We start from the raw sequence: 14,896 nt of genomic DNA, 5'->3' as shown, positions 1-14,896 counted from the left end.
AATCCCCAGACCACAATCCTCTCTTTATCAACTACACCCTCTAACTTCAAAAAACACATTCACTATGACGCGTGCAACTAAGTATAAGCACACTCACACACTAAAACAAAATCAACAACACACAGTTTCGGGCCAAAAAAGGGGAAAACCTCCTTAAAAGTCTAAAAATATTCCTCTCTCCTTGAGTTGCGATATTAGGTGGTCTACTGTGAGCGCTCTTCTGTCCTGTTGGTGATTACATACTTGGCAGTTATAAGATACCCAGATGAGGCACTGAGTGATGAGCATGAAGAAACACAATGATCTGCAAAAGGGTTACTGCGAGCCTCTGCAGGGTTAGAATGAATTCTAGATTTGACATGTGCCTTAACTTGTCACCCAGGCTCCTTCCCATGAATCCTGAACTACTTGCTTATGAGCTCAGTAAACTAAACCCAGTTACAAACTGTTGGCAGTTGACTCAGATGTCTCTTGTTTCAAATGATAGTTCACAAGTATCAAAAGAAGTCATGCAAATTGGCTTTTTATTCACATGAAAGAGCTGAAGTCAAATAAAGCTTTTCTAGTGAGACATTTGTCAGCTCTGACTGCAGCATTAGTTCTGCTGCCAGTGAGAGTGTTACCGTGGCAGCAAGCAGCCAGACAATGACATTTTACAATAGGCCTTCTCAGTAGTCTCTAAAGGGCTGTGTTCTTTAGATGCACAAATAGATGGAATGCTCCCCGCCCTCTTTCAGCTCGGCAAGGGTTAAACCCCAACACCCGTTTCCTGAGGTACATTACATTTACATGTCCAGAAGGGTGGGAAACAAAAGTTACAAGTTGATGCAAGAAATTTGATGCCAAGTCAATTCTTGAGAATTTTCACAGTCATGATAACTTGTGAAGGCACTAGGATACGTGAAAATGCACTGAGAGTTCTGCTAAGTGGATTCCACATCCTGAAAAGTTATGACTCAGACCACTTGAAAGAAGCTCTCCAGCACGGGTTGGGAACTTTTCAGGAGGAAGGAAAGGACTTTCCTGGCTCAGGAAACAAGGCACGAGATAAGCACATTAGTGTGACAGTCATGTTCCTCATATGAATTTTCATTTTCATTTCTAGAGGGGTGATTTGAGACTGCAGCAGAGGGATATTCAGAAATTTCCAAAGAGATGGGTTACATAAAGTAATACCAAAGGTGCATTACGTTTGAAAACCACATTTGCATATTCTTTCTCCTCAAAAATAAGCAACTTTCATTTGGCGACCTTGTCTGCCAGCGCTCCCACATGAACCTCTAATAGCAGGCTGATTCACAGCACAAGACAAGCCTACATCTGTCCTCTGGTAAAGCCGCCCCCACACCAGCCCACTGCTACTGTACAGCAGCAACACTTAGGTATATGCAGAATCATACCTCAGAAACATATGCAGAGTTTAGAATATGCAGGAGAATATGTTTATCTACACATGTTATGCATATCCTAGCAATAATAATAATTCATTGCCTGACACAGAGGGAAGATCATGAACAGTCTTTTGTTTGCAAAATTAGAGTTTAAATTGTGAATATACCTATGAAACATGAGATGAGATGAGCTCTGTCAGAACCAGAAAACACCCTCCAGAAATTTGCAGTGCATCACAACACAGAACATCTGGTACTCATATTCCTAACCCTCCTTTTCTCCCTCTGATCTTTTTAAAGGAGTGCCAGTGAAGTCTGCCAGCACATTTAAGAGTTTACTGTAATCTAGTCTCTGCTGTAGTTCACTTTCTTTCATTTTGTTTGTAGACTTCTCCAGCTCTTCTCAGATGAATAAAGAACATCATCTTCAAACCTATACCATGAAAGACAACCCATATTGTCCTTTAAAAACCAGCTAAAAAACTGGAGTCTGCAGTTCATCTGATCTCCAGCAACAGTTTTTCATTGCAGCATATCCCCTTTCCTTTCCTCCTCATTCTTTCCATGTCAAGGCTTGAATTGTCGAGGATGTATCGATAAGACAGTGGCACTGGGGTACAGTTACAGTTTTGCATTACGCATCAAGAAAATGCTCATTGAAAAGGCGACATAAACGGCGCATTTTTGGTTACTTTCCGCTGCGATTTTTTTTCCCACCCGTAGATGCCAGTGGTCATAACGGGACTGGTCACCTTAGTGCAGCGGATACACACAATCTGTCCAGAAAAACACAACAACTTCCAACTGGTACCGCTCATGTCACACCTTTACGCACCGATGCACCGGTATGGATGATCAATAAGGCTGCTCACTGTCCCTTACCTGGATTCATTCCATAAATATGTACTTGGAAGAGCCGCGTCCTCTGCAGTTTCAGATGGAGGTGTTCTGTGCAGCCATGGGGGACATGACAGACAGCCTTTATTCTGACAAAAAAAAAAAGAGATTAAACCCGGGATGTGAGGAATGCGAGGCACTGTGAGGAGGGTCAATCCGTGTGGAATGTGGAGGGCAGTGCTTATAAATGCCCCTGAGCTTTCACTCACTAGTAGAGACTGACAATGTCCAAAAAGAAAGAGAGAGACCGAGACAAAACATCCGGTCTGCACTTTCAAAATAAAATCAACCCACTTCAAACTGACAAGAACAAACCCAGAAGATGGTGACAATGGAAAAGAGAAAAGTGCTCTATAGGCTATACTTACCTCAGAGACTTTAAGAGTTTTTTTTTTGTTTTTTTTAAAATTTCACCAATTTTTTTGCTGTATTTATAAAATTGTACTTAATTTTCCAGGCGTGATGTATACAACTGACTGAGATTGAACATTTCTTTCTTTCTTTCTTTCTTTCTTTCTTTCTTTCTTCTTTCTGTCTTATTTTTTTTAATCATTTTTTGCTATTAATGCAAATTGTTTTTTTTTTTTAATTTCACCTTTTTTTTTTTTTTTTTGCTGTATTTATAAAATTTTACTTAATTTTCCATGCGTGATGTATACAACTGACTGAGAGTTAACATTTCTTTCTTCTTTCTTTCTTTCTTTCTTTTTTCTTCTTGTCTTTTTTTTTTTATCATTTTTTGCTGTGAATGTAATTTTTTTTTTTTTTTAATTTCACCATTTTTTTTTTTTTTTGCTGTATTTATAAAATTTACTTAATTTTCCATGCATGATGTATACAACTGACTGAGAGTAACATTTCTTTCTTTGTTTCTTTGTTTCTTTGTTCTTTCTTTCTTTCTTTCTTTCTTTCTTGTCTTATTTTTTATCATTTTTGCTGTGAATGTAATTTTTTTTTTTTTTTATTTCACCATTTTTTTGCTGTATTTATAAAATTTTACTTAATTTCCATGCGTGATGTATACAACTGACTGAGATTTAACAATTTCTTCTTTCTTTTTCTTCTTTCTTTCTTTCTTTCTTTCTTCTTTCTTTCTTTCTTCTTTCTTCTTCCTTGACTTATTTTATCATTTTTTGCTGTGAATGTAATTTTTTTTTTAATTCACCATTTTTTTATTTTTTATTTTTTTTTGCTGTATTTATAAAATTTTACTTAATTTTCCATGCGTGATGTATACAACTGACTGAGTTAACAATTCTTTCTTTTCTTCTTTCTTCTTTCTTCTTTCTTTCTTTCTTCTTCTTTCTTTCTTTCTTTCTTCTTTCTTTCTTCTTTTCCTGTTTATTTTATCATTTTTGCTGTGAATGTAATTTTTTTTTAAATTTCACCAATTTTTTTTTTTTTTTTTGCTGTATTTATAAAATTTTACTTAATTTTCCATGTGTGATGTATACAACTGACTGAGATTTAACATTTTCTTTCATTCTTTGTTTGTTTGTTGTTTGTTGTTTTTCTTTCTTTCTTTTTCTTTCTTTCTTTCTTTCTTGTCTTATTTTTATCACTTTTTGCTGTGAATGCACTTTATTCTGCTCTGTGCAGTCTATCTATCTATATCTATCTATCTATCTATCTATCTATCTATCTATCTATCTATCTATCTATCTATCTATCTATCTATATCTATCTATCTATCTATCTATCTATCTATCTATCTATCTATCTATCTATATCTATCTATCTATCTATCTATCTATCTATCTATCTGTCTATCTCTGTAGATCAAATGTTGGATTGTAATATAAAAACCATGTTGATCTGAATGATCAAAACTCAAATAAATATTGATCATAGGTATTATCAAAATATGGATGATCTGGAACCATTTCAGGATACTTGGTGCTATAATCAGGTTCTTTGCTCTATCGGTGAAGAGGAACTCACTTTTAGCTTGGTCCTCGAATGAAAAAAAAAAAACCTGTTTTGATGAATCACATGTTATTGTTTGTTTAGATGAGATTTGTTTAGTTTGTTTATTGTGTAAATAAAGAGTTTGAGAAATCAAAGTCTCTCTCTCTCTCTCTCTCTCTCTCTCTCTGTGGTAATTTTTTTTTACCATCTTATTGTATATATGGTGCAAATAAACAAGCCTAAACTAATCAAAAAAGGGGGGAATAAAAGTCAATATCTAAATAGTCTACATACTTATGTTCACATACAGTTTATCAGCAAAGGGCCAATGACAAAGTCTCTGTGTTTTTTTTTTTTTGTTTTTTTTTCATAGGAATTTTTAAAGGGATGTAATTGCAGAGATTGCAAAGATTTTTGCCTTCTAACCTCTCCTATACATGTGTGAATTAGCTAAACTAAACTAAACTGAACCAGCAAAAAGTGGTAAAAAGAAAAACATATCTTTTAGTATTTATGTTCATAGGCAAGTACAGTATATCAGCAATGGACCAAAGATAAAACTGGCTTTTTAAAGTGTTTTGAAAGACTATAAATCCAAGAAAAAAGAGAAAAGGAGGGAATGAGTCTGCAAACAAAGCCTATTGTGTAACAAGAAAGGCTGTTTCACAACCAGACAGAACAAAAGCAGTCCTCTCTCTACCCTTTATGTAGCAACAACGTTTCATGCAACTTTACACTGACCATATGTGGCAGTATTAAAATGTTAATATTGTAGAAAAGTCTAATTTAAGTTCCATGACATAAACTGCCAAATACACTGTTGCTCATAAAGTTGGAATAAAATATTTGACCTTGCTCATGAAATGATTGTGACAATGTGATTTATTGTTGGTAGATAAAGTATAACTGGGACTGAGTATATGTTCATTACACATGGTTTAAGGTGATATTGATGTGTATAAGTAGGAATAAAAAGAGGAATGTGTCTGAAAACAAAAGTATTTCAACTTTATGGGCAGTAGTGAATTTTCAGTGGGACTTGTTTATTTGAAGGTTCACTGTTTTGTTTCCGGTATTGCTGACGCTGTCTCTGTGAGTGTTGTGGATGTTGAATGCAGCCAGTGGTCGGGCCCTCCCTCTGCATCGCTCAGCCCAACATCTGGAGCTGACCTCAGGCACACAGTCCTGCAGGGACAAATGAATGACTGTCTGTCTGGGTAATCTACAGACTATTATAGCCTACTGCACACTGGAGATAATATGAGATTGAATGGGATTGCTTGGATGAAAAATGTTTAATAGAAGTGAATATAATTTCCATTTCTCTGAAGGCACCCACACATATTATTGCTCTGAAATTTGGTGCTAATCTTCAAGGGTTTGGGAGCCTTTCACAGAACACATTTTGATCCACTCCTACTCGTTGAATATACAGTAGCAAGTCAGAAAAGTGTGAATTCCTTTTTTCTCTGTGACCTTGTTATTATCACAAACAGTTTCAATTTTCATGTGTGACAGATCCTCGAGAATATGAAGTTCATAAAATTAAGAGGATCTGAGAGGTTTTATTTCCTTCAAAAAAGAATTATTAATATTTAGCATTTTTCTTATGACATCATGTGATTTAATTAAGATATAACCAGCAGATTGATCTATAGCCTAAATGAAATTGTATTTATTCTCAATCCAAAGTTACAGTTCCATAATAGTTCAGTGCAGCTGTTATTATTGGGGTTAGTTTCACTACCTCATAGATCAGTATGGTAATTAGTTTGCGACTTACTGGGCTGTTTTCTATCACCTGAAGATTTCTTTTCACTCAAAACAACACAGCAAATATTAGCGAGACCCTGGAGAAATTATGAGTATTTATCAACAGGAGATCTGCAGCAGGAAGGCAGCACATTTCTTTACTGTTAGCATAATGGGTACACATGAGAGTGTTTTATTTAGACTGAGGGATCAAAGCTATTAAGCAAATATTTGTGTTCATTGAAATGATCCACGGTCCATAGCTGAACTAGTTGAACAGGATATGATTCATTAGGTGGGAACAATGCTCCTTTTACTTCATAGTCAAAATTAACTTGAATGAATATCACATTGTCCTTTAACAATACAAACCAATGATGACTTTGAGTTATGAAAAGTACAGAAGTTAGAGGAAGGGGAAACAGAAAAGGACCCAAAACTGATAAAATCTTCATGAAACTGTGATACAGCCAATAAAAATATCCATAAAAAATACTCAGGTGATAAATAGTCGCTTTCCCATTATAAAGCCTGTTAAAAACAAGTATCTTTTGGTGGTATTTTAGGTTGTGTTTTGTTTCCTGAGTATATTTATGTTTGTCATTAGACGTCCTGGAAGGGAAGAAAAGCTCAACCGGTGACCAGGGAACCATTCTTTAAACTAATTTTAATGAATATCCAGCAGAAGACATTTCTTTTTTATTGAACTGTCTCTTTATTGAACTCTTTATAAGATAATGACAGAAATATATATCTTGTGATGGTGAACATCAACTGCCCTTAATAACTGTTACATTTTTTAAAAGCTTTTTGGAAAGAATCAGTGTTCCGCGGCATGCCGGGACATGTTCCTTATTTTATCCCAAGGGCTTTTTATTTGGACAACATCGAACACTGTATAGACTTGCTTGAGAAACACTATTACTTTAACATAATATATGAGACTTTATTCAAGTGAAGGCTATACTAGTACAATCCCCACAGTCCTATCAAAGACTACTTAAGAGTGCACTGGACACTACTGTACATCACAATATGAGTTAAAAGAGGAGTAGTCAGCTTTTTAAAGTAATGCAGCATCTACAAAACAAAAGTAATGTGCACCTGTTTATATCTTATAACTAATACAGGGGTGCTGAGCAGTTCGTGTAAGTAAACCTGAATGTCTTGTGTAAGTTATATGATCCACATGTAAACAGAGGTGGAGTCTTACTTAGTAGAATGAGACATTAGAAACAACTCTATTTGTGACTTTTTAAGAAAACTTTAATTTTGCCATATTTGCTTAAAATAGATATATCACTGTCAGTATGCAAATGAAAATAGTAGGTCTACAGTATGTAAATGCAGAAAATGTGCTTCAGGCAATTTAAAACTGGACTCTACAACATTTCAATGCAAATTTGCCATTAGAAAAGGTCATATCAGAAAATTACCTCCTTGAAATAATATTGAAGAGGAACCCGGGCATCAAAGAATGGCACAGACTTTTTTAAAGATGTAAATAACAAGTAAAGTTCCTAAAACCTTTTAAAATATTGGCTTACACCATTTGAAAAACAAACATACAAAAACACCGTGAAGCCTACATTTCCAGCATGCATTGTATGTCCTGGGTGAAAGGTCGACAACGTCAAACACATGCTGCCTGAAACATCAACAAACCAGTTGAATTAGCTAAACTTAATATTGCGTTTTCGTTTCTTATTATTAGTTATCTTATTCTTATTAATAGAAATGTCTGGAAAGGCTAAAGACCTCCTGAAAATGGACCTGTATGGGTTACTCGGTGTGGAAAATACAGCTACAACGAAAGAGGTGTGTGAAATAATGTCTCTGTTAGCCACTTCTGTTAGCCTTCATAGCACAGGCAGGGGGGGTTTGGACTTAAGCTGACATAGGACTTATCTATATGCGAAACGTTAGTGTAAATATTGTACCCATTCAACAAATGCTTGTACATGGAGAGGAAATGCGGTTTGTTTGGGAGCAGGATCCAAGCAAAGATGGTTAACGAGTTAGTTGTAAGCTAATGCTAACTAGACTGTGTCTTTGTGTGCATACCATCAGCACTCAAAAACATAATTTAGCTATGACATTTTCAGCTGACACGCTGAAACCGAAGGCTAAAACAATTAGTTTAAGTGGAAAAACACAAACCATCGACAAAAAGTGTTTATGTTAAAATATGTAATGTGTCGAAAAGACCACTAGATGGGGGTGTTGTGTTCAGTTTAAACGCGTACAGAAAGACATAACATGGTTTGAACTACAAACCATGAACCGTGAAGTCTTTACTGCAGTTCTACACTACATGAATTTGATAATCATGAACGTATGCTTCTGTGTTTAAACAATTTAATGTATAATAATAAAAATAAATTACATTTTTATTGCTCTTGCTGAAGTTTCTTCTTCATATCATTTTCTTAGCTCTGAGTGATTCACTGCCTTCAAATGCCTTGCCTTTTTTCCCATAAGCACCTCTTCCCACAGTTTCCAGCATCTAGAATCCACAGGCCCTAAGAAAAATCAAAATCACTGCCAAATTGAGGGAGGAAGTTAATTTTCAAATTGGATTTCAAAGTCTTGTCTTCCTCTGAGGATTATGCTGGAGGAAGTTAGTGGTTGTGGCTTGGGTAGAAATGAGTCTTGAAAATGCAAAATGCTGGTTCTGTGGGGTCTGTTGGTGGTTGAGAGAGATAGTAAAGGTTTGTAGTATGCAGTATGAGCACTGAGTCATTTTAAATTTCATTTAAAAACGAATCAACTGTTAGAAGACGAGGTCATCAGCTGGTCTACTTTGCCAAGTGGTTTGGTCCTCTGCTTCGCCACCACTGTAAGGCAAGTTTGTCACAAGGAGGAGAGGAAGCTCTTCCCAGAGCCTGTTTATGTGGGCTTAGCCACAGCTTGTAAAACATTGCATTGACGTAAAGGATTTGCATTGTGCATTTCCTCCTGGTTCTATTTAGCATCTCTCTTTTGCTGTTATCACTGTCTTTCCTTAGAGTTTGGCTGTATGATAAATGGTGCGGAAACTGGCATGTCAGAGCCTAAGATTTAATGAGTATGGATGACTGGGGTTTTGTCTGAATTGCTGAAGGCTAGCCCCCATTTAGTTGTGCCCATGCATATCAGCAGGGTTTGGATAATAACTGTTTTACCTACCACAGCTTCCTTTGTGTGTGGTATGTTCAGCTTCTTAAATTGGAGTGTACCTGATGTGTTGTGTCTATGCAGTAATACACATGCCAGGAAAATCCATTAACAATCAAAGTGTCCAAGGACAGGTGATCTCATGACACTGTAATGTTGCATCGGCTCACTGCTTTTGAAGTGCTGCTTTCGATTGACGTGTCTTGGTCAAGGCAGGCAGATTGTTGGTGCAGATGAACAATCTTTTGTTGCTGTGCTGGCCTTGTCTACTCAACAAGGTGCCTACCTGCGGCCATTATCCTTGCAGAAACAAAATTCTTTCTTTAGGTATGTCAAGCTTTAACAGCCATTCAATAGTGGGAAAAAAGTCAAGTGTTTTAAGAAAGCAAAGTTAAAGTTCATCCTTCATATATCACCATACCATAGCAAACAACTGCTGTAATAGTGAACAACAATTTATTCACTGTATCACAAACAGTACTATGCATGAGTGTCTACTACTGGTTCCAGTAGGATGATGCAATGGTGTACAGAGCTCCCTCATCACTCCGCTTCTTTGAGAGTATCTGTGTCAATTGCATCATCTCACATTGAATCTGGCCTGTTTGTTCTTGTATCCTGAGTCCTTTGAATGTTTTCCATTTGTTGCACTGGAAAGAAAGGTCTATGATAACAAACCACACGCTGTTCATAAACTGAAGGTAGATTAACAGACTATTCATTCTCGCTAAATCAACTGCAGAAGGTCTCGGACATTATGATAAAGTGTGTTCAGGCTTTTCTTTACACCAGTGGGGGACATTTCCAACATCTGCTGAAGTGCACTGTCACTTTTGTGGAAAAAAATTAACATTAATGCTAACATACATAACATAATAACATAACATAACTAACATAACATAACATAACATACATAACATAACATAACATACCTTTTTGACATAGTATAACATATTGTTCTTCATAACAGTAGAGGCGCTGTGAGTACTGTGTATTTTGAGATGGGACCTGTACCCTTTTAACAGTTATAATTTATTAACACAATGATTATTTATCCACAATGTACTGTCAAACATGTTTATCACCATGTCACGTTGATCAGAGTCAACTGAACTTACTTTTCATAACTGTGATAATCATCTTCATTGGCCGTTATAAAAACAGCTGGATAAAACAAATATTTTATCACTATTTTCGCAGAATTTTCAGAATCAATTACTTCTTTTTGTAATTCAGTAATAGTGTTTGTATATCTGTTCTGTGCATTTTCTGATTACAAAGCAGAAAAATACAATTTTTATTTCTGCTTTCCTGTTCTTGTTCTTCATTATTGTGTACGCTATGTGTAAATTAGCTATTGTCAGACATAGACTTACAGTCAGACTTGCAGTAGGCCTATAGTACAGAAAATGTTATTGGTAATGTAGCTGCTGTGGCAATAAATCATCACCTAAAATGTAATTATTGTGACAGCCGTAATTGTTATGTAAAATGCATCACAATAGGCCAGTATAAATTAAATATTGTGTTAAACTCCAGATGTAAAGGAAAGTGAATATTGGTAGAAACCTCAAAAATGTTTCACTATAGCTCCCTTTTTGATTTATTTTCAGTTTGTCCCTTCACACACTCACATAATTTTGTCCTGTTCATACTCTCTTGTCCATCACCTGTGTGCCTGTTGTTATTTTCCTGTGGCTGATAATGTCCTGTAAATGCCAGAGTGTTGTAATTAAAGGAGGACAGCCCTGTGACCGATCAGGCAGCTAATCAGCTGCAAAGACTGGGGCTGTGCTGTGGCTGTACCAGGACCAGTTTGTCAGCTATAATTGGCACCAAAGGCTGGTGTAATGAGGACAAGATGTGGGCATGCAGTTAAGACTGTGGCAAGCAGGGATCATGGTAGAACAGAGGCTCAGATTTTTCACTAGGCACTAATCATTAGGCTACTGTGGGTCTGCTATAGCAAACTGAAGTGTGGGAAGAATCTGAGTTTTTGCCATTACATTTGACTTGTATGTGACCTGCAGAATAGAGTTGAAGACCAGAAAGGTCATGATAAGATGCAAGATAATTGAAATTGAATGAAGCTGTGTGTCTTCCAGGAACACTCTATGCTACTTTATGTAAGAGCTCTTATCCACAAAACTTCTGAAAAGTTGCTCTCCTTTAGTTTACAGTTTGTAGGATCAAGCAGACTCAGGAGCTTCCAGCTTCAATTAAAGCTTGCGTGTTGCAGCAAAGATGGGAGTAATCATGTATTATTTAACAAAACGGCTGGAGAGGAGGACAGAGACAAGACATAGTGAAGGATGCTACAGGGAGTCGAAATAGTGGGTGAAAGAAAAAAGCATTAGTGAGAGGCAGGAAGGTGTTAACTGAATCTTAGAGCAATTCCAGTGAGACAGTGACATTCAGGATGGCTGCTCTTGACCACAACAGCACCCACGATGACAGGGTGTACTTGTCAAACAGCAAAGCTGGCCAGACATTTGTCCTGACAATGTCAAACATCTGTTACATTTACTGTACAGCAGATGTTAAGACATGTTTATGTTGTCAAATGGCTACAGGTGATGAAGAACATGGGAAGTATGTTTATGTGAACTGAGGACACAGCAAGAGCACTTCCAGGTTCATACTATCAGTTTTTTTTAAACCACATTTACTGTGACTGCAAAATATTTTAATGCATTAGAAAATCTATTACAATATATTTGCGTACTGGTTTATTACAATCATCAAGTTGCCTGTTTACCAAATTACATTATTGTTCACTGTAAATAATGCAGACCAGACTATTCAATTCAATCTGCTTTACATTACACTTCAAAGATCATGTAACATTAACACTGTTTAATGCAGAATTGTGTGCAGGTGCTCACAACTTGTAGATTATAAATTGGAGGTCTGTTCATATTTTATGATAATATTGCAGCAAAGTGTCGTAAATCAGTGTGCAAAAGTAGTGAAATATAAGTTCTGTAGCATGAGTTTGGAAATGAATAGTGTTCTATTCAACTCTAAACAAAAATGAATAAACATGACAGAGACATGAACTTTGTACTGTAAAAAAAACATGTTGAGAAAGCTGTTATAGGAAGCACGGTAAAGAAAAAGGGAGAAGGATTCAGAAGGAGGCTAAAATGGGGAGGTAGGGTTTAAACCAGCAGTAAGCATATGTGTTTGGCGCCGGTCCACAGCCCTGCGTGTCAGTCTCGATCTCTAAGACGGCTCTGCGTGCCAAGCAGCAAGACTAAATATCCCTTAATGATGTCTAGTCTGTCGAAGCCCTTTCAATGAACCACATGCTCATTACTATTGGAACTATGAGGGAAAAAAAATGAAGCTGACCAAGAGATAGAAGAAACAACTGTCAGAGTTGTTGTAATCTGTAGAGCTTTGATTTGAAGGCTTAAAATCTGTGTGGTGATAGAGTTATCAACTTTGAGTGGGCATCCAGCCCAATGTGCCGAAGTTGACTGTCATGGAGTCTCATTGGAGTTGCTGTTAAAAAGGTTTCGACACTGATGGATTATACTGTTCTGCTCAGTTGCCTTACAGTTTTGCCCCCCCCCCCCAGTAACGTCAACTCTGTAAGTTTTGGCAGGAATACAAGAGATAAAATTGTGCAAAAGAATGCGCAGGGAAACACTTGCACATGCCAGAGGACAAGATGTCCAATGCAAACGTTTCCCAGACATGAGAAAGGAGCTCCCAGTTTCCTTGGCCTGTAGTGTACAGGCAGGAGATTGATTTGCGCTCAGGGGGGTTATGTGAACATGTGGAGAAGGTTGGCATGGCTGATTAGGACTGGTGAAAGTGTATATCTGTGTGTGTCTGAGCTTGCATGTATGGTGATTTATGAGCCAAAGCCTTAGCATGCAAGGCACATGAGCGTGTTTTTGAGGTTTTTGTGCGATGCTGCGCTCTACAGCCCCCTCTGGTCTCCGTGGCAAATTCTTCTGCTTCCATTCTTTCTCCAGTGGAGCAGAGATCTAATGAAAACCACCTTGTTATTAACTGGTCCCTAGAAGTACCAATGAATAGCTAACATTTCAAGCAGTGACCCCAAGTTAAAGTCCACTGTAACTAAAACCTTATATGACACTTACAATACTTCCAAGTATTGTCTTTTTTTTCAGTTAAGTTCTCTCAAACACCGCAAAGTTTTGGCCGTCAGCCTAAGATATTAATAGCAGACTTCTCAAATGTGTTAGAGACAATAGGACTCTCTGTGTTATTGTACAATTTTTAAAAGTTGAAGATTAACTAATACTAGGCTTCAACCCAGGCTACATTTATCTTGCACATTGGCAACAGGCCTCAGAATAGTTTGGAATTCTTGTGAGGCTAATTCACGGCACACTCTGAGCCGTAGTGGTTAAATTCCTTTAACAACATGTCAAATGGACACGAAGCAGAGGATCAACTTAGGTGTTGATTTGATCCAAACAATACAATCCTGATTTTTATGTAAATTCCAACCATATGTCACCCCTGTACTGTCATGTCAGACTTTATTTGTGCCATTATTTCAATGGGACCATCATTTTTTAATTCAGATTTCAGTTTTCTGGGCAAAGGACGACAGGATAAAGATAATTAGTACTGAAAGTCTGAATTCTACTTTCACATGGCCAAAATCTGTGCTTAAGTGGATGATTGGTTCTTCTTGTGTTCTAATCAACGTTTTCCACTCAACATAACTTTAGGGGTTCTTCTCTTTTGCCACTAGATCAAGAAAGCGTACCGACAGAAAGCCTTGACATGCCATCCAGACAAGAACCCAGACAACCCAAAAGCAGGTGAGTCAGCCCATTAAGGCCCTCTGTTTTTTTCCTCATTTTCACTTAGTCTCCAACTAAGCTACAGACCACTAGTTTCTTTATTGTTATCTGAAGAATTATGGTTAATCATCTGATCAAGCAGTCATCAAGCTCCAGAACCAAAATCTAATACTTCTTCAGAGAGGGGGCTTTCAGCAAAGTAAACCCTGCCAGACAGCTCGGCCGCAGCACTCCGTAGGAAGTCGAACCAGCCCCTGTCTTTCCTGCTGGCTTTTTGTTCAGATAGGACCAGCCAAACACCACCATCACCAGCAGTGTTTCCACACTGTGTCCCTTGTTGGCATTGTGAATCCTTCTGCGGCCTGTCGCCAACCAGCATGTCAACAATTAGAATTGGAAATCTAAATGTAGCTTTTTTGGAGGATGAGGAAAAAAGGCACCTTCAACAAAAGGCTGGTCATGATGAGGCATGTTTTCAAGTGAGGTTTATGTGGTTGCTGGATGGTTCGGACAATTCCTGATTATTTCAGGAAAAAAAACTCGGCAATTGGTGGGGTTGGGGGGTTGAGAGGGATAATACAAAAGCAGGGGGTCGGTTTCCCAGAAATGGAAAAGAAGTGGTTTGGAGGGCCTCAACACTTGAACTCGCACATGGACAGACTTGGTCTCTATCGCACGAGAGCGGAGAAAGTCTCGGGACTCGCAGTCCCTCAGGGGAAGGTTGTGTGCAAGTAAGAGGTGACTTGGAGGTCACGAGACCTTACTGAAGACACCCCCCACTATCCCTCATTTTCCCCAACCCCCCATGTTGTGACACTCTGAGCTGCCCACTGGGCATGGAGGGTCTGCCCCAGTTGGATTTCATTCTAGCCGATTATATGCGTGTAGGTAACCTGAGCGCCTCTGCTGGCAGTGTGATCTCCAGAGCCTCCTGTTAGTGTGCACTGCCAGTCCCCATAGGGAGTAACAGTATCGGTCTGTTAGGCCTCCCATAAGTGAATG

General features: G+C 37.7%; 1 protein-coding gene across 1 annotated transcript in view; it reads left to right on the top strand.

The window, feature by feature from the left end:
• The first annotated feature begins 7,615 nt into the window (after positions 1-7,615).
• The window catches only part of LOC115414296 (dnaJ homolog subfamily C member 17-like), a 38,371-nt gene continuing 31,090 nt past the window's right edge, over positions 7,616-14,896 (top strand). The window contains 2 exon segments of the mRNA XM_030127584.1: positions 7,616-7,766; positions 13,843-13,912. Coding sequence (XP_029983444.1) covers positions 7,686-7,766; positions 13,843-13,912 — 151 coding nt within the window. The 5' untranslated portion in view covers positions 7,616-7,685.

This window comes from Sphaeramia orbicularis, chromosome 22 (assembly GCF_902148855.1).
Source record: "Sphaeramia orbicularis chromosome 22, fSphaOr1.1, whole genome shotgun sequence".
Classification (NCBI taxonomy): Eukaryota; Metazoa; Chordata; class Actinopteri; order Kurtiformes; family Apogonidae; genus Sphaeramia; species Sphaeramia orbicularis.
The sequence above is the reverse complement of the archived record's forward strand: the minus strand, read 5'-3'. Positions and strand labels throughout refer to the sequence as shown.